Genomic DNA, 16882 nt, shown 5'->3' with positions numbered 1-16882 from the left:
CAGGACCCTGGAGCAGCCACGTGGCTCCATCTCACTAGGATGCATTTCCCTGTGGGGACAAGGGTCCCTGTTTGGGGCGGGTTTGGCATGGGGAGAGCTGGCCCCGGCATTGCACACTCACGGGCGGGTTCAGCCCTGAGCACAGCCTGGGGGAGGGTCCTGGGGGGGGGGCTCTCCCCCAGCCCCCAGGGTGCCATCTGGGCCATGTCCCCATCGCTGTGAGCAGCTCGTTAATGATTAATTAGCGGGGGTGAGGAGTGGGGGCGGCTGCGGGTGCTACCGGCAGGGCAGTGTTTACCCAGCGCTGATAACCCAGCCGGGGGCTGCTCCTGCAGGGCCAGCGCTGGGGGGACACACTGGGCTGTGCTCGGCAGCACCATCCAGCTGGGAGGGAGCCTGGAGGGGACCAGGACCCCCCTGCTGCCACCGGCCACCCTGCTGTGCCCTGTTCCATGGGCTGGGGACACTCCAAGGGATACCCTGAGCTGCCGTGGGTGCTTGGCCAAGCTCAGCCACCGGCTTTGAGCCATGTCCTGGATTGAGGAGGGGACAGGAGCAACAGGATGACTTTCCCACCCTCTGCTCGACCCTGCTGTGACAAAAGAGGAACCACGATGTGGAAAGCAGTGGTTTATTCACCACAAAGAAAATCAGGATGCCAAGGGCCAGGGAGCAGCCGTGGGGTCAGGATGCTGTGCAGGGCCTAGCCCACGGGGGCACAGAGCCCACAGGGGCACAGAGCCCACGAGTGCTGCCCAGCTCAGGGCCAACTGCCTCATCCCTGCAGGAGCCATGGAGCAGCAGCTCTGGCACGAAGAGGAAAGGAAGGCGAAGCTGGAGTGCACTGACCTTGGCATCCTCCCCCTTCTTCTCCTTTTCCTATTCCTACGCAGCCTCCTCCTCTTCTTGACTCTGAAACACAGAGGCTGACCCTGTGCCCTGCCCTCGGTGGGGTCTCTGCCACAATGCCCGCTGTGTCCCGCCCCCCGTACCTCTGAAAACAGGGACACTGTCTCTCCTCTCCTCTGCTGCTCAGCCTTGATGACATTGAAGAATTCCTTGCGGGCCTGCTTGAACACCTTCTGGGGATCCTCCGGCTCTTCCTTCTTGGCCTTTGCCAGGAGCTGTGCCCGCACCTGCAGCTCCCGCTGTTTGTCCTGCAGGACCTTCTCCCGCCGCGCCTCCCGCTCGAACATCTGCGGTGGGATTTGGGGCTGAGGCGTGGGGGGGGCACGGGGGACCCTGTGCTGTGCCCGGGGACAGCGCAGGGCTGTGGGCAGAGCTCTGTGTGAGGGGCTGGGGCCATGCCCCTGGTGAGGGGGCTCGGCTGGGGCCTGGCACACACCGTGGAGGTCAGGGACTTCTCGTTCTTCCGGAGGGTGCAGAGCCCCGAGGAGATCTCCAGGATGTTGATGGTGCCCTGCTTCGTGCCACAGCCCACGATGCGCCCGTTGTCCTGTGGGCGCAGGCTGAGGAGGGGATCGTTGCTCACCTGGGGATGGGGGACACGTGGGTGGTGGCACTTGGCCCTGGAAGTCGGGCAGGATGAGCTGGCAGAGTCAAAGCCATGGGGCTGCCAAACTCGCTCCCCTCTCATTGCTCGGGGCTCAGAGGGGCTGGGGACCCACCTTGAGGCTGAGGGAAGGCTCCTTCTGGTGGAAGAGGAAGTCCCAGACGTCCAGGGTCCCGTCTGACCTGACAGTGAAGAACACAGCCGGCTTCACGGGGCTCCAGCACCCATCCAGCAGGTAGGGAACGTGGCACCTGGGGGCAGAGCTGCACCTCAGCCACGCTGGCACCGCTCTGCCTCAGCCTGTCCCACCACCCCGAGCTGACCAGACCCCTCTGGCACCTCCCTGAACACGCTCTGCCACCCAGGGATGGCTTTTGGCCAAGTGAACACACCCTGACACCTACTTGGTCTCCATAATTGATGACGAGTCCAGGTTCTCCTCCGACCAGATGCGGGCAGTCCAGTCACCCACCGACAGGAAGACTTTGGGGTTGAAGGGGCTCCTGGCCACGGCATAAACAGCCCCAATGTGGCCATTGAAGACGTTGGCGATTTTCTCAGGGGGGGTCTTGGCGTCGCGGTTGCAGTTGATGATACTGCCCTGCTCTGTGCCCACCAGGAACTTGGTGGGCTGAGGGTGGGAGCAGGAGAGAGCAGCTGTCAGCAGGATGGGGATGGACAGCAAGAGGGCCCTGCTGCACCCAGAGCCCTGGACCCACCACCAGTGGGGGATTTAGGGACTGAAATGCCAGAATAACCCTGTGTTTTGGGAGCACATCCCAATTCTTCATGAATCTGGCCCCTTGGGCTGTGCCCGTGGTTGGGGTATGAGCAGTGGGCACAGGGACACTGACCATGGAGAGCGAAAAGTCCAGGGAGATGGCACCCAGGGCATTCTTCAGCTGATCTTCCCGGGTGATGTCCAAGACCAGCCTCTCGCTGGGCTGTGACAGCTTGCGGATGTCCCACCACAGGACCTGTGGGGGAGAGGCCATGGCAGGGGGCTGTGGGGGCTGCTCCTGCTCACCCAGGGGTGCTGAAGCCCAGCAGCTGCCCTGTGCCAGCCCGGGGGGCCTGGATCTTGTGCTGCTGAGGGGCAGCACAGGCAAGGGAAGCTCTTTTGAGTCCCCTCAGGAGCAGCTGGCACAATCCCCTGCCCTGGCCCCTGCCCTGCCCCAGCCCCTCACCTGCCCGTCTGTGGAGGCTGAGAAACACTCAGTGCCTGTTCTGGAGGGCAGCCAGAGCGCTCCATACACGGGGTCCCTGTGGCTGAGCTCCACGGGGGTCGCCTCCATGGGCAGCCCCCCTTTCCTGGTGTCCCAGTACACTGGGAAGGAAAAGAAAAGCCTTCGCTCAGCTCCTTTCCTTGTCATGTGTTTTCCCCTTCCCAAGTCAGAGCAGGGAGCAAACCTCACCAGGTGCTTCCCACGTGCTTCCCACCCCCAGGGGTGGTGGGAGAGGGGGGAGCACAGCACCCTTCCTGCTCAGCCCCTGGATCCAGCCATGGCTGCCCCGAGGGCTGCAAAGGGCTCCCTGGCATTGTGTCCTCCCTTCCCTGGGTACCCACTCAGGTGAGCACACACCTGTCCACAGGCAAATCCCAGGCCCTGCTCCGGTGGGATATTCCCAGTGGCAGCACTAACTGATGACACCCTGTGAGTGCAGCAGTGCTGGAGCCAGGCTCCTGCTGAATCAAGCCCCCACCTGCCCCACTCCCCTCACCTATCTGCCCATTGTAGCAGCCTCCCAGCAGGTGATGCCAGTCCTTGGGATTGTATTCCAGGGTCACCACAGGGGACGAGAGCATGAGGGTGAGCACTGGCTTGTAGGGGGTTTCTGCCAAGGAGGGACGAGTGAAGAGCAAAGGGTGAAGGCAGCGCCCCAAAACCAGCCCCCCATCCCACCCCACTCCCTGCCATGGATGTGCTGGATGAGGTCACTGGGATGTGGCAGGGAAGGGAGCTGGCCTGGGGACAGACCCCTGGTACCTCCACCCCTCTTCTTTGTCCTTTTCACCCCAAAACAAACCAGGTCTGAGCAAGGCTTGGACAGATCAGGGCAATTCTCACCCCAGGCTCCTGCTGCCTCTTTCTTCCTTCATCGACCCAACTGAACCACATCAGGACAAGAACCTTGTACAAGGCACATGGCTCTGCTGCCTGTTGTGGTTCTGGAGCCATGGAGTGGGATTTTATTTCCTGCTTTCCAGCTCCCATTTCTCCCCGTTTCTGCACAGCCCAGACCTCCCCCCGCTGACCCTCCCCGGGTGCTGCGAGGCCTCATCCCGCTCTGAGCCACAAAGTGCTTCCGCTATCGACCGGTGGGTTCTCCCCTCCCCTTACCCATATCCCAGATGTAGGAATCAAAGCTGATGTCTCTCCTCTTGTCCTGGAACTCCAGGCTGCAGTAAGCCACGGCCAGTTCCTTGCCAGAGTCGGGGTGCCAGGAGAGGTGCGTGGCCGTCCTCCTGACCACGTTTGGGTCCCTTTGGGATGACAGGTCATCCAAGAGAGGTTACTTTGTGAATCCCTGGGATGAGCATCTCACAAAGGAAGTTGTGGGAACCACAGTTAAACCAATCTGCAGCCCTCAAGCCTTGAGTGCAGGAAATGATTCTCTGGTGGGTTGAGCGGGGGGAGAAAAGTTGATGATTTCATCATCTTTCCAGTTATACCTTTCTGAAAATCCAATTCTCTTACTGGATCTGCCTCCCAAAACAACCCAACAGCCCCTGATGCTGAAATTAACCTTTGAGGCACTGAAAAACAAGCAGGAAAATCCTCATGCTCAGAGCTGAGTCTGATCCTGGTTGCCATCCCCAAATCACCTGAGCAGGGGAGGGAAGGGAGGGAGGATGGATGATTGGCTCTCCAGCCACAAACTGATCCAGGACCATCCTAAACCCACTGGAATTTAGCTCCTAAAGGTTTGAAGGTGGTTTGACCCCACTGTGGCCCTGCGGAGCCTGGTGAGCCCCCCTGGCTGTGCTACCTGAAGGCACTGATGGTTTTGGCAGAGGGAGGGTCCTCGAACCCCTCTTCCTCTTCATCGTCTGCAAAATATTCCTCGTAGATGTCGATGGCATTGTTCTGCCTGATGCAGTGCTCCATCAGCTGCAGGGACAGCACAGGATGTGTCTCTGGGGCTCTGGGCAGGTCAGGGGGTTTTGGGGGGGATCAGGGGCAGAGCCTTACAGTGCCAAGGTGCTGGATGACTCTGGTGTAGATCTCATCCCTCTCTACCTCCTCCCTGTAGCGGGAGGTCAGCTCTGTGTTCTTGGGGTCGACGTGCTTGGGCCACCCGCCCTCCACGTGGTTCACGCCCCGGGATGTCGCCTGCACCCGCTCCGTGTTCACCTGGGCAGGGGGACACAGAGGGATCGGAGGCCCTGAGCCCAAAGGGTGCCAGACACACCTTGGCCCCTCAGGCCAACTGCCTTCCACATGCCTGACATCCCGGGATGTCACCTCCGTCCACCCTGCGTTCTCCTGGGGAGGGGGGACATGGAGGGATCGGAGCGACCTGAGCCCAAAATGTGCTTGACTTTGTGCCCCCGTGAGGGCCCAGCACAGCCCCCAGAGCCCCCCGGGGCGGTGCCCCCGTACCTCGTGCAGAGCCATGACAGGTGCATGCTGAAGGGCGAAGTCCACGGGGTCCTGGGGGATGAAGTCTTCGGCCAGGCTGGGGTCCGGTGGGATGTCCACGGTCACCTCGGCCGGCAGGTCCGAGAAGTTGCAGGGCCGCCCAAAGTCGCTGCGCTTCCGCGTGTACTCGAACTTGATCTCCATGGTGAGGGGGGACCCCCACAGCAGGGGGGGCTTGGGAAGGAATGGGGTGGTTGGAGAGGGAGGGAGAGACCCGAAAGGGAGTGGGGGCCTCAGGGAAGACTCCAAAAAGGAGTGGGAGGCTTGGGGATGGAGGGTCCCAAAAGAGAGCCCCTGAAAGATGAGGAGGCCTCGGGGATGGAGAGCTCCAAAACAGAGTGGGGTCCTTCAGGAACCCTTAAAAGGAACAGAGGCCTCAGGGGTGGAGGGAGAGCCCCAAAAGACAGCAGAAACTTTGGGGAGGAAGAGAGGGTGCCAAAAGAGAGTGGTAGCCTGAAAGGGAGTGAAGTTGTCAGGGATGGAGAGATGGTCCGGGAAGGGAGTGGAAAACTCAGGGAGCCCCAGGAGGGATTGGGGAAGGTGCCAAAAGGGAATGGAAACCTTGGGAAACCCCGAATGTGAGCAGGGAGCCTGGGGAGGGAGTACCCTGAGAGGGCCTAGGGGGCTTTAGGGAGATCCCAAAAAGGCAGCAGGAGCCCCAAAATGGAGTTGAGCCCCAGGAACAGAGGGATGAAGAGCTCTGAGTGTTAAAGGAACACCCCGGAGGCCCCGGGACCCCCGTGGGGTCCGTCCAGGTCCCGGTCCCGGTGGGACCTGACCGGGGACGCGTCGCCGTTGCCAGGCAACGTCTCGAAACCCCACGTGACACTTGCGCTGCCGTCACGTGACACAGGCCGCGCACCGACCTCCCCAAAATGGCGGCGCCCGCCGGTGTCACATAATAGCCGCCATGTTGGGAAGGTCAAATAAAAGGTGCCTCAAACAGACTATCCAAAAAAAAAAAAAAACCGTGTGGAGGAGATGAATTTAGTCCAAGTGTTTATTATCTTTTTCCCCTCAAAGGGCACATACAAATCCAGCCGGACTGCAGCTCCCAGCCTGAGTCCTTCGGTTAGTTCACATGCGGTTAACAACAGCTCTTCTACCAGTACCGTTACATGGAAATGTTAAAAGCCAAAAAAATAAAAATAATAACAAAATCCCTTGGGATTTCCCCCAAAAGGGAGGGATGCTAGTCATGGGGAACATGGAAAGAGGGAGGCAGGGGGATGTACTGGCCCTGGGTGGGGGGCACCCACCACCCCATCCGTGCCCTTTGGGCTGCAGGGTCTGGGTGGGATGGAGCAGGGGTCCTTCCCTGCTCCATGGGGAAGGGCTTCTTGGGGATCCCTGTGCTAAAGGGCAGCCCAAAGGATCCGTTCAACTCATACTGGTCTCCCAGCTCCTCTGCCTGGAGCCCTGAAAATGCTGGATGAGCTCCTGCCCCAAGGTGGCAGGTCCACCCTGTCCCCTTCCCAGGCACCCCATCCCACCCCAGGGAAGTCCCAGTAGTCCCTAACCCTCTCCCAGGGGAATCCTGGCTGCCCCAGGGCTGTCCTGCAGGAGGAGGGGATCCTGCCCCATATCCCAGACCTGCCCTGGGGAGTCAAATCGCCAAAAAGAGCATAAAACCACCCAAAAAACCTGCTACCAAACTACACTGCAGAAAACCCACTCCAAAACAGAGTCAGTGAGTCAACCCACGCTCCCAAGAGCTCCCAAATCCAACACAGGGCAAAGCAAAGGAAAGCCAGCAAGGCCAAAACATCCGTAATTCCCCAGCCTGGGGGGTGGGAAGGGGGGCACAGGGGGCCAGATCTGCTCACGGGGAGCAGGTGGGAAAGGGGGAACTGGGAAAGGTTGGGATCACTAGTGGTTGGTGCTGCATTGCTACGGGAGCAGGGGAGCCCCTGCCCCGACCCCTCCCCGGGGGGTGCTGGGGGCAGCGTGGTCCCGGGATTTGCCCTCCAGAAGGCTCCAACATTCCCGAGCCGGGAGAAGCCGACGCTGGAGCAGCATCTCCGCGCTCCCCGGGATAAGGCAGGAAGAGTCGAGTCCCAGGAGCTGCCGGGGGGGCTCAGAGGGGTGCACGGTGGGGGTCTCCGGGCTCGTTCCTCCAGCCCCTGCTGTGTCTCCTACCGCGTGTTCTCCGGGGGTCTTTGGTTTCCCGAGGGAAACGCCGGCGGCGCCTCCTCCTACGCCGGGAAGTCGCCGCGGTGCCGGACGTGCTCATCGGTGACACTCAGGTACGTGGCCCTCATGCTCGGGGAGTACTGTGAGATGGGGGGGACACGGGGGAGGGGGGTCAGCACCCTTCAAAACACAACCCCTGCACCGCCAGGGATGGCCCCATGGAGAGGGAACACTGCTTCCCATGTGGATTGATCCCTAATCAATCTGCCAGGTGGGCACGGGGAAAGGGGCAGACCCTACTCACAGCCTGTCTAGGGGCTGGGGGACATGAGACCTCCTCAGCCTGGAGCCCTGGAAATGCTGCAGGAGCCCCCCAGGGTGGCAGGTCCGTGCTGTCCCCCCTCCCTGGGCACCACATCCCCCTCCAGGGATGCCCCAGTTGTCCCTTACCCTCTCCCAGGGGATTTGTGGCCACCCCAGGGCTGTCCCTGCCCCAGCCCACACCTGTCCTAGAGAGCCAAATTACCAAAAAGAGGCTAAAACCACCCAAAACCTGCTATTACACTGCAGCAGAAGCCCCTCTAGCTCTGCTTTGTCCCTTTCCAGGTTCATCCTCCACCTTCCCAGCTCCAGCTCGGCAGCAAATTCATCCCAAATCACCCCCTGTGCACGATTCCATGGGGTAACAGCGAGCCCAGGGCAGGGTCCCAAAACTCCAGCCTCTCAAAATCACATTTCTCCAGGATTTCACAGCAGGGAGGATCACCACAACGAGGCACTAAGGAAGATTATTCCAAGTTTGTTCCTCTGGACTCGAAAGGTCCTTCCTCTGGGATCTGAATCCTGGATAAATTCATTTAGAGCTGGGAGAAGTGCTCAAATTAATCCCCTCACTCATGTGCCCCCCCCCAAGGGAAGAGGCTCTCGCCAGCTGCCAGGTCTGTGCAATGGGATTACACCTGATGGAAAAAATCATTCCTGGAAGAGGGGATCACAGTATTCCTGCCATGGCAGCATTCCCAGAGCTGTGTCCATGTCCCACTGCTCGACTGGGGGGGCTCTGGGGATGGAGATGGGGGCCAGCATCCCAATGTGAGGGAGCTGCAAATCCTCCTGGAACTTCCTGGGGACAAACTGTGGCCCAGTCCCTCCCTCTCCGAGCTCTCCACACTCTTCCTGAAATCCAGTCAGGGAAAGGGGATGGAGGGAGGCATAGAAGAGGGGAAGGATGGGGGAACCCAGCTGCTGCCCCAGGATAAGGAGGGAGAGGGAAGCAGCTGAACTTACTCTTGATGGGCAACTTAGCTCCAAAATAATGGATGCAAAAATTAAAAGAAACCATAAAAAAAAAAAAAAAAAAGACAAGCAATAAAAAATAAAGCAGCAAATACCAGACAGGGAGGGATTAACAACGAGCAGGGAAATGGGAATGGGCAGGGAGACACTGCCAGGAGCGTCCTCTGAAAGCGAGGATGGAGAGGGAGCACAGGGAAGGGAGGGAAAGCAGGGCTATTTTGGGCTCCCCGAGCATGTGGCTGTGCCCCCTCCCCACAGCCCCCGAGGGCCGGCTGGGAATTGGGTTAGAGCCGGGCAGGGGGAGCCACGTCCTCGGCAAGGGCAGGAGGGGGCTGGGATCACCCCCCATCCCACCCCGGTGAGCGGCTCTCGTTGACCCCGAGGGGCTCCACGGCCCCGGGAACCCCCCCCGGGGGTGTCACAAGAAGGACTTGGCCTCGGTCGCCCACCGTACCGTGGGAGGGGGGGACCCCCTGCCGATGAGGGGCACGTTCTCGTAGCGCGGGTTCCCTCCGAAGAGCACGGCCTGGTTCCTGGGGGGCACAGCGAGACCCCCGTCAGCCCCCGCCCCAGCACAGTGGGGGGACCCGGGGGAAGGACGGGGAGGGGGGGACCTCACATGTACTCGGAGACGGGGGCGTTGGACACGGTCTGGGCGGGGGGGTGGAGGCTGCTCTGGCTGCCCAGGCTGCTGCTGTAGCTGCAGAAGCTGCGGAGCTGCCCCCGGGGCGGGCGGTGGGTGGCAATGCGCCGAGCCTGAGGGTTGAACGGGTCCTCCTCGTCCATGTCGTCATAGTCCCGGTCCCTGGGCATGAGGGGACGGTGGTCACGCTCAGTCTCAAAGCGGGGGGGGTACCATGCCCGGACTGGGAGGTGCCTGTGGCCCCTCTGTGCCCACGGTGAGGGCGGGGGGCTGTGGGGGGCTGCGGGGGGCCATGGGGGAAGGAGCTGTGGGCAGCGGGGCTGTGGGCAAGGGGCTGCACGTGTTGGAGCATGAGCAGGGGTCTGCAGGGGCAGGGGACCACAGGCAGAGGGGTGGTGAGCAGGGGGGCTGCAGGGCCAGGAATTATGGGTGGGGGGCTGTGGGTAGGTGGGGGGGTCTGCAGTTGGGGAGCTGTGGGCAGGTGTCCATGGGCAGACCCACCGTCCTGTGAGCTGCTTCCAGGCGCGGGGGGCAGCGCAGATGATGGTGGAGAAGGAGGCAGCCGCCAGCAGGGAGAAGAGCCCCAGGTAGAGCAGCCCCTCCACCCCGTCGTAGCAGATCCCGATGAGGGCGTCCAGGTAATCCTGGTGGGACACAGGCAGGGCTGGTGGCAGAGCAGGGGGACCCCAGAGCTGTGCCCCCACCCGGACCCCCCTCACCTTGTGCAGCCCCCGGCAGTCCAGCAGGGCTGTCAGCTGGTGCAGGCTGGTCTCTGAGGAGTTGAGGAGCTGCTGGACCCCCAGCAGGTCTTTCTATGTGAAAAGAGGGGGTCAGGACAGTGCTGGGGAGCAGAGTGAGGACAGGTGGAGCCCCAGCACCCACTCCCATACCTCAGCTGTGGGGAAGAGGGGCAGTGCATACTGGATGAGACCCTGGGTCTGGATCTGCATCGTGGTGAGCGAGCGCTGAAAGACGGTGAGAACCTGCAAGGGGGAGTGGGAACAGTCACGGAGCCACCCATCCCTGGGACCCCCCCAATCCTTGGGACATCCTCAGCCCCAGGCAGCCCCAAGCAGGGTGCCTGGTCCCCCTGTACCTGCTGGAAGGGGTTGCTCAGGCTCTGGTCACAGTACAGGTAATAGTGAGCCACCACTGCAAATCCAAGGGGACACATTGGTAGGAGCGTCCCAGAGGACAGGGAGCAGTGTGTGTGGGGAGAATGGCAGCAGGGGGCACTGGACCCCCTGGCAGGTTTTGGGGTCCTGCCCCACCCTGGCTCCACCTGGGAGCTGGCTCTGACCTGCACTGATCTCGTCGTCTGTCTGGTTCATGATGAACTTGTCTGGGGCCACGCAGAAGTCGCTGGTGCCCTGTGGGGACCAGAGGGAGATCAAGGGGCCGGGAGGGACGGGATGGTGCCCGCAGCCTTTGGCACGGCCCCGGCACAGCCAGAACCAGCCCTGCCCTCCCCTCCAGCCCCACTCACCACCGCCGCCACCGTGTCCACAGCCATGGAGGCCCAGCTGAGGACGAGGGTCAGCAGCCCACAGCACAACATCCTGCGTGGAGAGCGGGGAGCACGAGGGGGGAGCACGTGTGTTGGGTCCATCCCGATCCCCCCCAGCCCTTCGATCCCACCCACAGGGTACTCACGTGGCCAGGAGGCAGCGGGAGCGCTTGGCCAGCCCCAGGCAGGCCAGCAGGCAGACGGTGAGGACGAGGATGAAGAAGAGGAGGTAGGCCAGCCACCTGGGCGAAGAGGAAGGCTCCGTCACCCGCGCCCACCCCCCAGCCCCGCCGGGGCCACCCCCGTGTGGCGCCAAGGCCCCGTTTACTGGTAGTACTCCACACTCACCGGGAGCACTCCACACTCACCGGGAGCACTCCACACTCACTGGTAGTACTCCACACTCACCAATAGTACTCCACACTCACCAATAGTACTCCACACTCACCGGCAGTACTCCACACTCACCGGTAGCACTCCACACTCACCGGTAGTACTCCACGAAGGCGACACGTGCCGACAGCGCGGTGAGGTCAGCGCTGACGCCCCCCCAGCCCGGCAGCCCCTGCAGCTGCAGGACGATGCTCCCGGCCAGCTGCTCCACCAGTTTGAGGGTCTGCACGTAATCCCCCCGCGGCGCCAGCACCTCGTTCAGCCGCGCCAGGTGCTGCTCCAGCCCCCCCTGCATCTGCAGCGTGGTGCCTGCAACCTGGCAAAGGAGGGATGGTCAGACCCCCGGGATAATCATCACCCCAGGACACCACCCTGCTATCAGCCGCACACCTGGAGGAGACTTTGTGCCCCATCCATGGGATGATCTTCCTCCAGGAGAGCAGCCCCACCTCAACCCCCTGAGCCCAAGATGGATCCATCCTCCAGGACAGCCCTGCCACGGCCACCCCAGCCCTTCCCATTCTGCCACAAAGGTCCCATTCTGGGGGGTGACGTCACCCTCCCGCGCTCAGCACAGCACGGCTGCCCCGGGGGCTCGGCCGGAGCAGCCGGACATCCCTCCAGCTCCCTCCCCAGTGCTCCAACCACACCCAGGATGGGGGATTGTCCCCCCTGGGGGACCCTGCCCGTGGTCCTACCAGCGAGTCGATGCCGGTGAGGGTCTGGTTGGCGTGGTCCAGGGCGTAGAGCAGCTGGAACACCCCGTCGTTGGTTTCGCTGTTCCCGTAGAAGCCGATGCCGACGGCAGCGCTGGGGGCAGGGAGGGGACATGGTTAGAGGGGAGAGGCACACTGGGTACAGACCCACCCTGGAACAGCAGCTGGACAGGGGACACTGCCTGGAACACCCTGGGTTTGGGGGACCCCTCAGCCATGGCAGGGCAGAGCCAAAGCGATGGCACAGGGACCTGCTCCCGCCGGTGCCCAGGGACACCCAGAGCTGCTCCACAGGCACATGGAGGGTCTGAAGCTCCTCCCGCCAAACCCTGGGAGATTGAGGTGGAGGGGCTGGGCCAAGCAGATTAGGGGAATCCGCTGGAAGCGTCGTGCTTCCTGATTGAACCTGCTGGGAGCACACGGAAGCCTCTCCAGGCCCCTGGGCGAGCTCTCCGCAGCCCCTGTGGTGTTCCCAGATGGAGCTGGGCTAGAAGTCACAGCTGGCTCCAAGAAATAGGGTGCCCCTGGCCGGGCACGCGCCCACACATGCCTGGCTCATGCAGGGCTGCTCTCTCCCTGTGCAAACACCAGCCCATAGGCCACCATTAGCCCCTTAACGGCTACCAAGAGGCTGTTGTGGGGGTTCAAAGCCCCCGGGAGCTGCAGAGAGACCCCCTGCCATGGCAGGGGGGTGAGGGGGGAGCACGCTGAGCTCATTAGAGCGGTTTCCCTATTCCCCTGTTTCCCTGCTCCATGGCAGCCATCTCGCCCCGCCCCGGCAAACCAGCCCCTTTGTCTGCAGAGAGGGTCGTGGCCAGGCAGCCAAACAGCCCCCATGGCCCACTCTGTCCCCTCCCAGGCCAGGAGTGCCCGGGGGGACACAGGATGGCTGCTGGGGAGTCCTCCTGGCCCCGGGCTGCCCCAAACTGGGGTGGGCTTGGAAAGCCTCTGGAGCGGTGCTGGGAGAAGTGTCCCCTTGTCTAACTGCTGTGGTCGCAGTTAAGGCCGGGCACAAGGGACCTGCCAGCTGGGTCAGGCTGCCGCCCGCCATCTGCTCCGGGCTGGGATTAGCGACCGGCCCCGCTCCCGCCCGGGATTAAGCCGGGAAGGCGGCATAGCCGTGAGGGGACGGGGCTGGCCCGCAGCTGGTCCCTGGGGCTGCCCCAGCAGCTACACGGGAGGAGGCTGGGATGGACCACATTTAATTGCACAGATCTAATTAAAGCGACTCGTGGCTGGGGCGCAGCGTCCCCTTGGTGATGGGGGGACAGCGCTGGGCCCCCGTCCCCGTCCTCACCAGCAGATGAGCCCGGCGGTGACGGCCATCCAGGTGACGCAGCAGGAGTGGGGCTGCTTGGAGTCGGGGTCCTGGTCCCTCTTGCAGCAGCACAGGCAGATCAGGTAGACGGCGAGGAAGAGGAGGTTGAGGCCGAGGCACACGGCGGCCACCAAGCCCAGGAAAAGCAGCGACTGGGAAGCAGAGAGGGGACAGTCAGCGGCCGTGCCCGTGACCCGCACGTGTGCCCGGGATGCGGCCGCGTCCAGCGCCCCATGGGACCGTCACGAGGGGAAGAGGAAGCGTCCCAGTCCCTGTCCCCGTCCCTGTTCCCCTCCCCATCCCTACGCGGGGGCCACCAAGCCGCAGGTCGGGGGGCTGGGGGTGCAGCCGCCCCTCGTCGGGCGTTGGGGCACCGGGACACCGGCGCTGCCCCCCCGCCTCATTTCGGGGTCCCTGCGGTCCGGGACGCCGCGGGGCCGCGGTGGGCGCCAGGAGCGCGGGGCAGGGGCTCGGGAGCGGCACAGGCAGGGGTGACCCTGTACCCCCCCCCGGGGCCGGGGGTGCCGGTGCGGGCTGTCCCGGCGGGGGGGCCGGGCCATGAAAGGCGCTTTGTGCGCCGTGAGATCAGAGCTGGCTCCGGGCGCCGCCGGGGCCAACAGAGCGGGGAGGGGGGGGGAGAGCCCGGGGCGAGCGGGGGGCGCGGGGCGGGGGTCCCGGCGCGGTACCTGCTGGTAGTCGGGGTCCTGCGGGCGGAAGGCGGAGGGCACGGGCTGCAGGCGCGGGCCGCGGTGCGGGAGCCCGTGCAGCCAGGCCGCCCACCAGGGCGCCAGGTAGTCGGCGCGGGCGGGCCCCATGGCGGGGCCGGGGGCGCGGGGGGCGCCGCGCGCGGGGCGCCGGTGGCGGGCGGGGGGCGGCGGTGCCGCCACGCCGCGGGCTCTGCCCGCCCGCCCCGGACACGACACGCCCCCGGGCCCGCCCACCGACCACGCCCCGCCGGCACCGCCCCCGGCATGGCGGAGCGGGGACAGTGTCCCTCGTCCCCCCGAGCCCGATCCCAGCGCACCCCGTCACTCCCCGCTATAGGGGCTCTGCGACCTGTCCCTCCCTCTTATAGGGCGGCACTGCCCGTTCCTCACTGATATAGGGGGGCACTGCACCCCATCACCCTCTGCTATGGGGGCAGCACAACCCAACCCTGCCTGCCATGGGGTCAGTGCAGCCCAGCACGAGCCCTCCCTGCTATAGGGGAACCCCACCCTCTCACCTCCTGCCAAAGACCGGGCGCTATGGAGGGCCCGGCCACAGGGGACAGACATGCCGAATCCAGTCCGGGTTTTACTTCATTCCGTACTCCAGCAAAAATCCAGTCCGGGTTTTACTTCATCCCGTACTCCAGCAAAAATCCAGTCCGGGTTTTACCTCATTCCGTACTCCAGAAAAACCCAGTCCGGGTTTTGCACTATTCCGTACTCCGGCAAAAATCCAGCCCGGGTTTTCCCCCACCCCCCCCTAAAGCGGCCCTGGGACCCTCAGACAGAGGCACCGCAAGGTGTGAACCCCCCAAGGTGACACCAGAACAGTGTTTTATTTATTTATTTGTTTATTTATTGTAACAAACACAGAGGATCCAACAGGGGAACAGCCCATCCCGGCTCATTTCAGCTCCTTCACGGCCAGACCTGTGCACGAGAGAGGACATGGATTAGGGGGGGCTCAGCCATGGAAGGAAGAGGTGCGGGGAGCCCCCTGTCTCCACTGGGACCATCCATGAAAGTAGTGCCTGGAGCCCTCCCACTCCCCGGGAGTGCCAAGTGCTGATGCAGGCAAGGGTGGTGGCACCAGTTCAGGGTGCTCCCCTCAATCCCAGCCACCCCCCCCCCGAGTTCTCCTGGCATACCTGGGGGAAGGGACTGCTTCAGCTTCTCGGCCTTCTCCTTGTCGGTGATGACCAGGGTGTAGAGGTACCGACTGCAGCGCACCTTGAACTTCACATTGTCCTTGTTCTTCTTGATCTTGACGGCTGCAGGGGGAGGGCAGAGACACCCCAGAGTCACCCCAAGCAACACCAACCCCTTCTCCGACCAGAGCCCTCTGGGGGGCAATGGCAGGAAGAGCTCAGTGGTGCTCCCCCAGTGCTCAGCTCTCCCTTCCTGCCCACACCCTGAGTAACAAAACATTCCCGAGGGACCCCATGACAGCCCATCCAAACAACCCAGAGAAGAGGGAAGACTCCTCAGGTGTTGTTAAAGACGGAGACAAGGCAGTGCAAGTGTTACAATTATTGTCACTTTGTGTTGGCAACAGAACTCTCCTAAGGATGAATCACTCTCTGTTGTGACAGAGCTCCCTGACAGCCCAGGGCTCTTCAGAGGAGGGCTTATTTGGGAACGGCCCCAGGGAGCTGCACCTGGGACTTGGCAGAACACCCTGGGGCAAGGAGCAGTGGGAATGGGTGGCTGGAAACACCCTGAGGGACCCTCTGGACCCCAAGCCCCTCTGTTCACAGGGGTGATCTTGGTCCACACGGAGCCAAAGCCACCTTGTGTCACCCACAGACCCCCAGCACTTGTCCCTCAGTGCTCCCAAGCCCAGGAGCTGCTCAGTGTCCACAAGCACCTGTGCTGGACCATCCCACCCCTGTCCCCCAAGGACCCTCCACTAACACTTGGCGTCCTTCCTCCGTGCTGTCAGCAGGAAGTCCTTGATCTCCTCAATCTTGCGAGGCTGGGAAGGCAAGGAGATTCATGGGATCGTGGAATGGGGTGGTAAGAAGGGTCCTGAAAGCCCACCCAGTGCCACCCGCTGCCATGGGCAGGGACACCTTCCCCTAGCCCAGGTCACTCCAACCTGGCCTTGGACACTCCGAGGGTGTGTTCCCAGCCCAAAGCTCATCCCCAACTCATGCTCTGGCTGCCCCGAGCCCCCAGGACCCCCCCCGGACCCTCCCAAGCCCCCCAGGATCCCCATTAACGCCCAGGACCTCCCCATATCCTGCAACGCTCGTGACTGAAGAAAACAGAGACCCCCACCCTCGCTCCCCCCAGGGAAGAACACCCCCCCCATCCCGATGTGCACCCTGTCTCGGGCCAGAGAAGGACCCCCCAACCCTCGGGGGGATCCCCCCGTTCTGCACCGGGTCCAGAACTCGGCAAACCAGAGCCCCCCGCCGCCTTGCCCGGGCACAAACAGGCCAAGGACCCCCGGGGGGATCCCCCCGCCCCCCGCCGGGCCCACAGCACAGCCCGCACCCCCAGGAGCCCCCTGCCCGCCGCCCCCTCCTCACCATGGTTCCAGCGCGCCTTCTGTCGCTCCAACCTGCGGCACAAGCGACCCAAAATGGCGTCAGCGCAGCCCCGCACCCACCGCCCCCGCCCTCCCCGCGCGCCACGGAGCCCTCCCGCATCCCCTGCCCCCCTCCGCTGCCCCCTGTCCCCGCGCAGTGCCCCCCGGCCCCGATGGCCGCGGATCCCCCGTCCCGCCCGCTCCGCCATCCCGCACCCGCCGCCGCCGCGCAGAAGCAGGAAGTGACCGCCGCACTTCCGCATCCGGGTACTATATGGCCTACGGCGCGCGCGGGGGGACAAACTGCGCCCGATCGCGAGCGTGGGGGAGCTGGTGGTACCTGCGATGAGTTGGCGCGGGCTCAGCCCCGCCCAGTGAGGGCAAAGTGGGGTGTAAAGGGAATGATGGGCTCTTCCAGCCCTCTGGATCCACCCGTGCACTGCCGGGAAGGTGGAGCAAGGCTGTCAGCACGGGCT

At 63.3% G+C, this 16882-nt stretch overlaps 3 protein-coding genes across 5 annotated transcripts; all 3 read right to left on the bottom strand.

Annotated features, from left to right (window-relative positions):
- Positions 1–615: 615 nt before the first annotated feature.
- On the bottom strand, positions 616–5978 carry DNAI2 (dynein axonemal intermediate chain 2). 3 transcript variants are annotated; one of them, XM_032707056.1, is made up of 13 exons: positions 5119–5978; positions 4708–4869; positions 4505–4626; positions 4188–4271; positions 3856–3998; positions 3236–3349; positions 2701–2840; positions 2368–2490; positions 1918–2144; positions 1629–1764; positions 1346–1492; positions 993–1196; positions 616–912 (listed from the first exon to the last, which is right to left on the bottom strand). In XM_032707056.1, exons 1-13 carry the CDS (start codon positions 5299–5301, stop codon positions 886–888), a joined length of 1812 nt encoding a protein of 603 aa, XP_032562947.1. In that variant the 5' UTR covers positions 5302–5978; the 3' UTR covers positions 616–885. The 3 variants fall into 3 exon arrangements, with proteins under 3 accessions (XP_032562947.1, XP_032562948.1, XP_032562949.1); XM_032707057.1 differs by having other exon boundaries at positions 3236–3346; XM_032707058.1 differs by lacking the exon at positions 4188–4271.
- A 163-nt stretch (positions 5979–6141) lies between these two features.
- TTYH2 (tweety family member 2) lies at positions 6142–13978 on the bottom strand. Its single transcript, XM_032707004.1, has 14 exons — positions 13850–13978; positions 13143–13315; positions 11828–11939; positions 11225–11445; positions 10883–10978; positions 10716–10788; positions 10530–10599; positions 10326–10381; positions 10120–10212; positions 9949–10041; positions 9731–9873; positions 9206–9391; positions 9041–9119; positions 6142–7430 (listed from the first exon to the last, which is right to left on the bottom strand). Exons 1-14 carry the CDS (start codon positions 13976–13978, stop codon positions 7353–7355), a joined length of 1602 nt encoding a protein of 533 aa, XP_032562895.1. The 3' UTR covers positions 6142–7352.
- A 724-nt stretch (positions 13979–14702) lies between these two features.
- Positions 14703–16651, bottom strand: RPL38 (ribosomal protein L38). The gene is made up of 5 exons (XM_032706629.1): positions 16623–16651; positions 16408–16439; positions 15788–15848; positions 15022–15144; positions 14703–14803 (listed from the first exon to the last, which is right to left on the bottom strand). Exons 2-5 carry the CDS (start codon positions 16408–16410, stop codon positions 14778–14780), a joined length of 213 nt encoding a protein of 70 aa, XP_032562520.1. The 5' UTR covers positions 16411–16439; positions 16623–16651; the 3' UTR covers positions 14703–14777.
- Between the last annotated feature and the right edge of the window lie 231 nt (positions 16652–16882).

Source organism: Chiroxiphia lanceolata, chromosome 19, assembly GCF_009829145.1.
Source record: "Chiroxiphia lanceolata isolate bChiLan1 chromosome 19, bChiLan1.pri, whole genome shotgun sequence".
Taxonomy (NCBI): Eukaryota; Metazoa; Chordata; class Aves; order Passeriformes; family Pipridae; genus Chiroxiphia; species Chiroxiphia lanceolata.
This window is presented reverse-complemented; position numbering and strand designations above follow the sequence as displayed.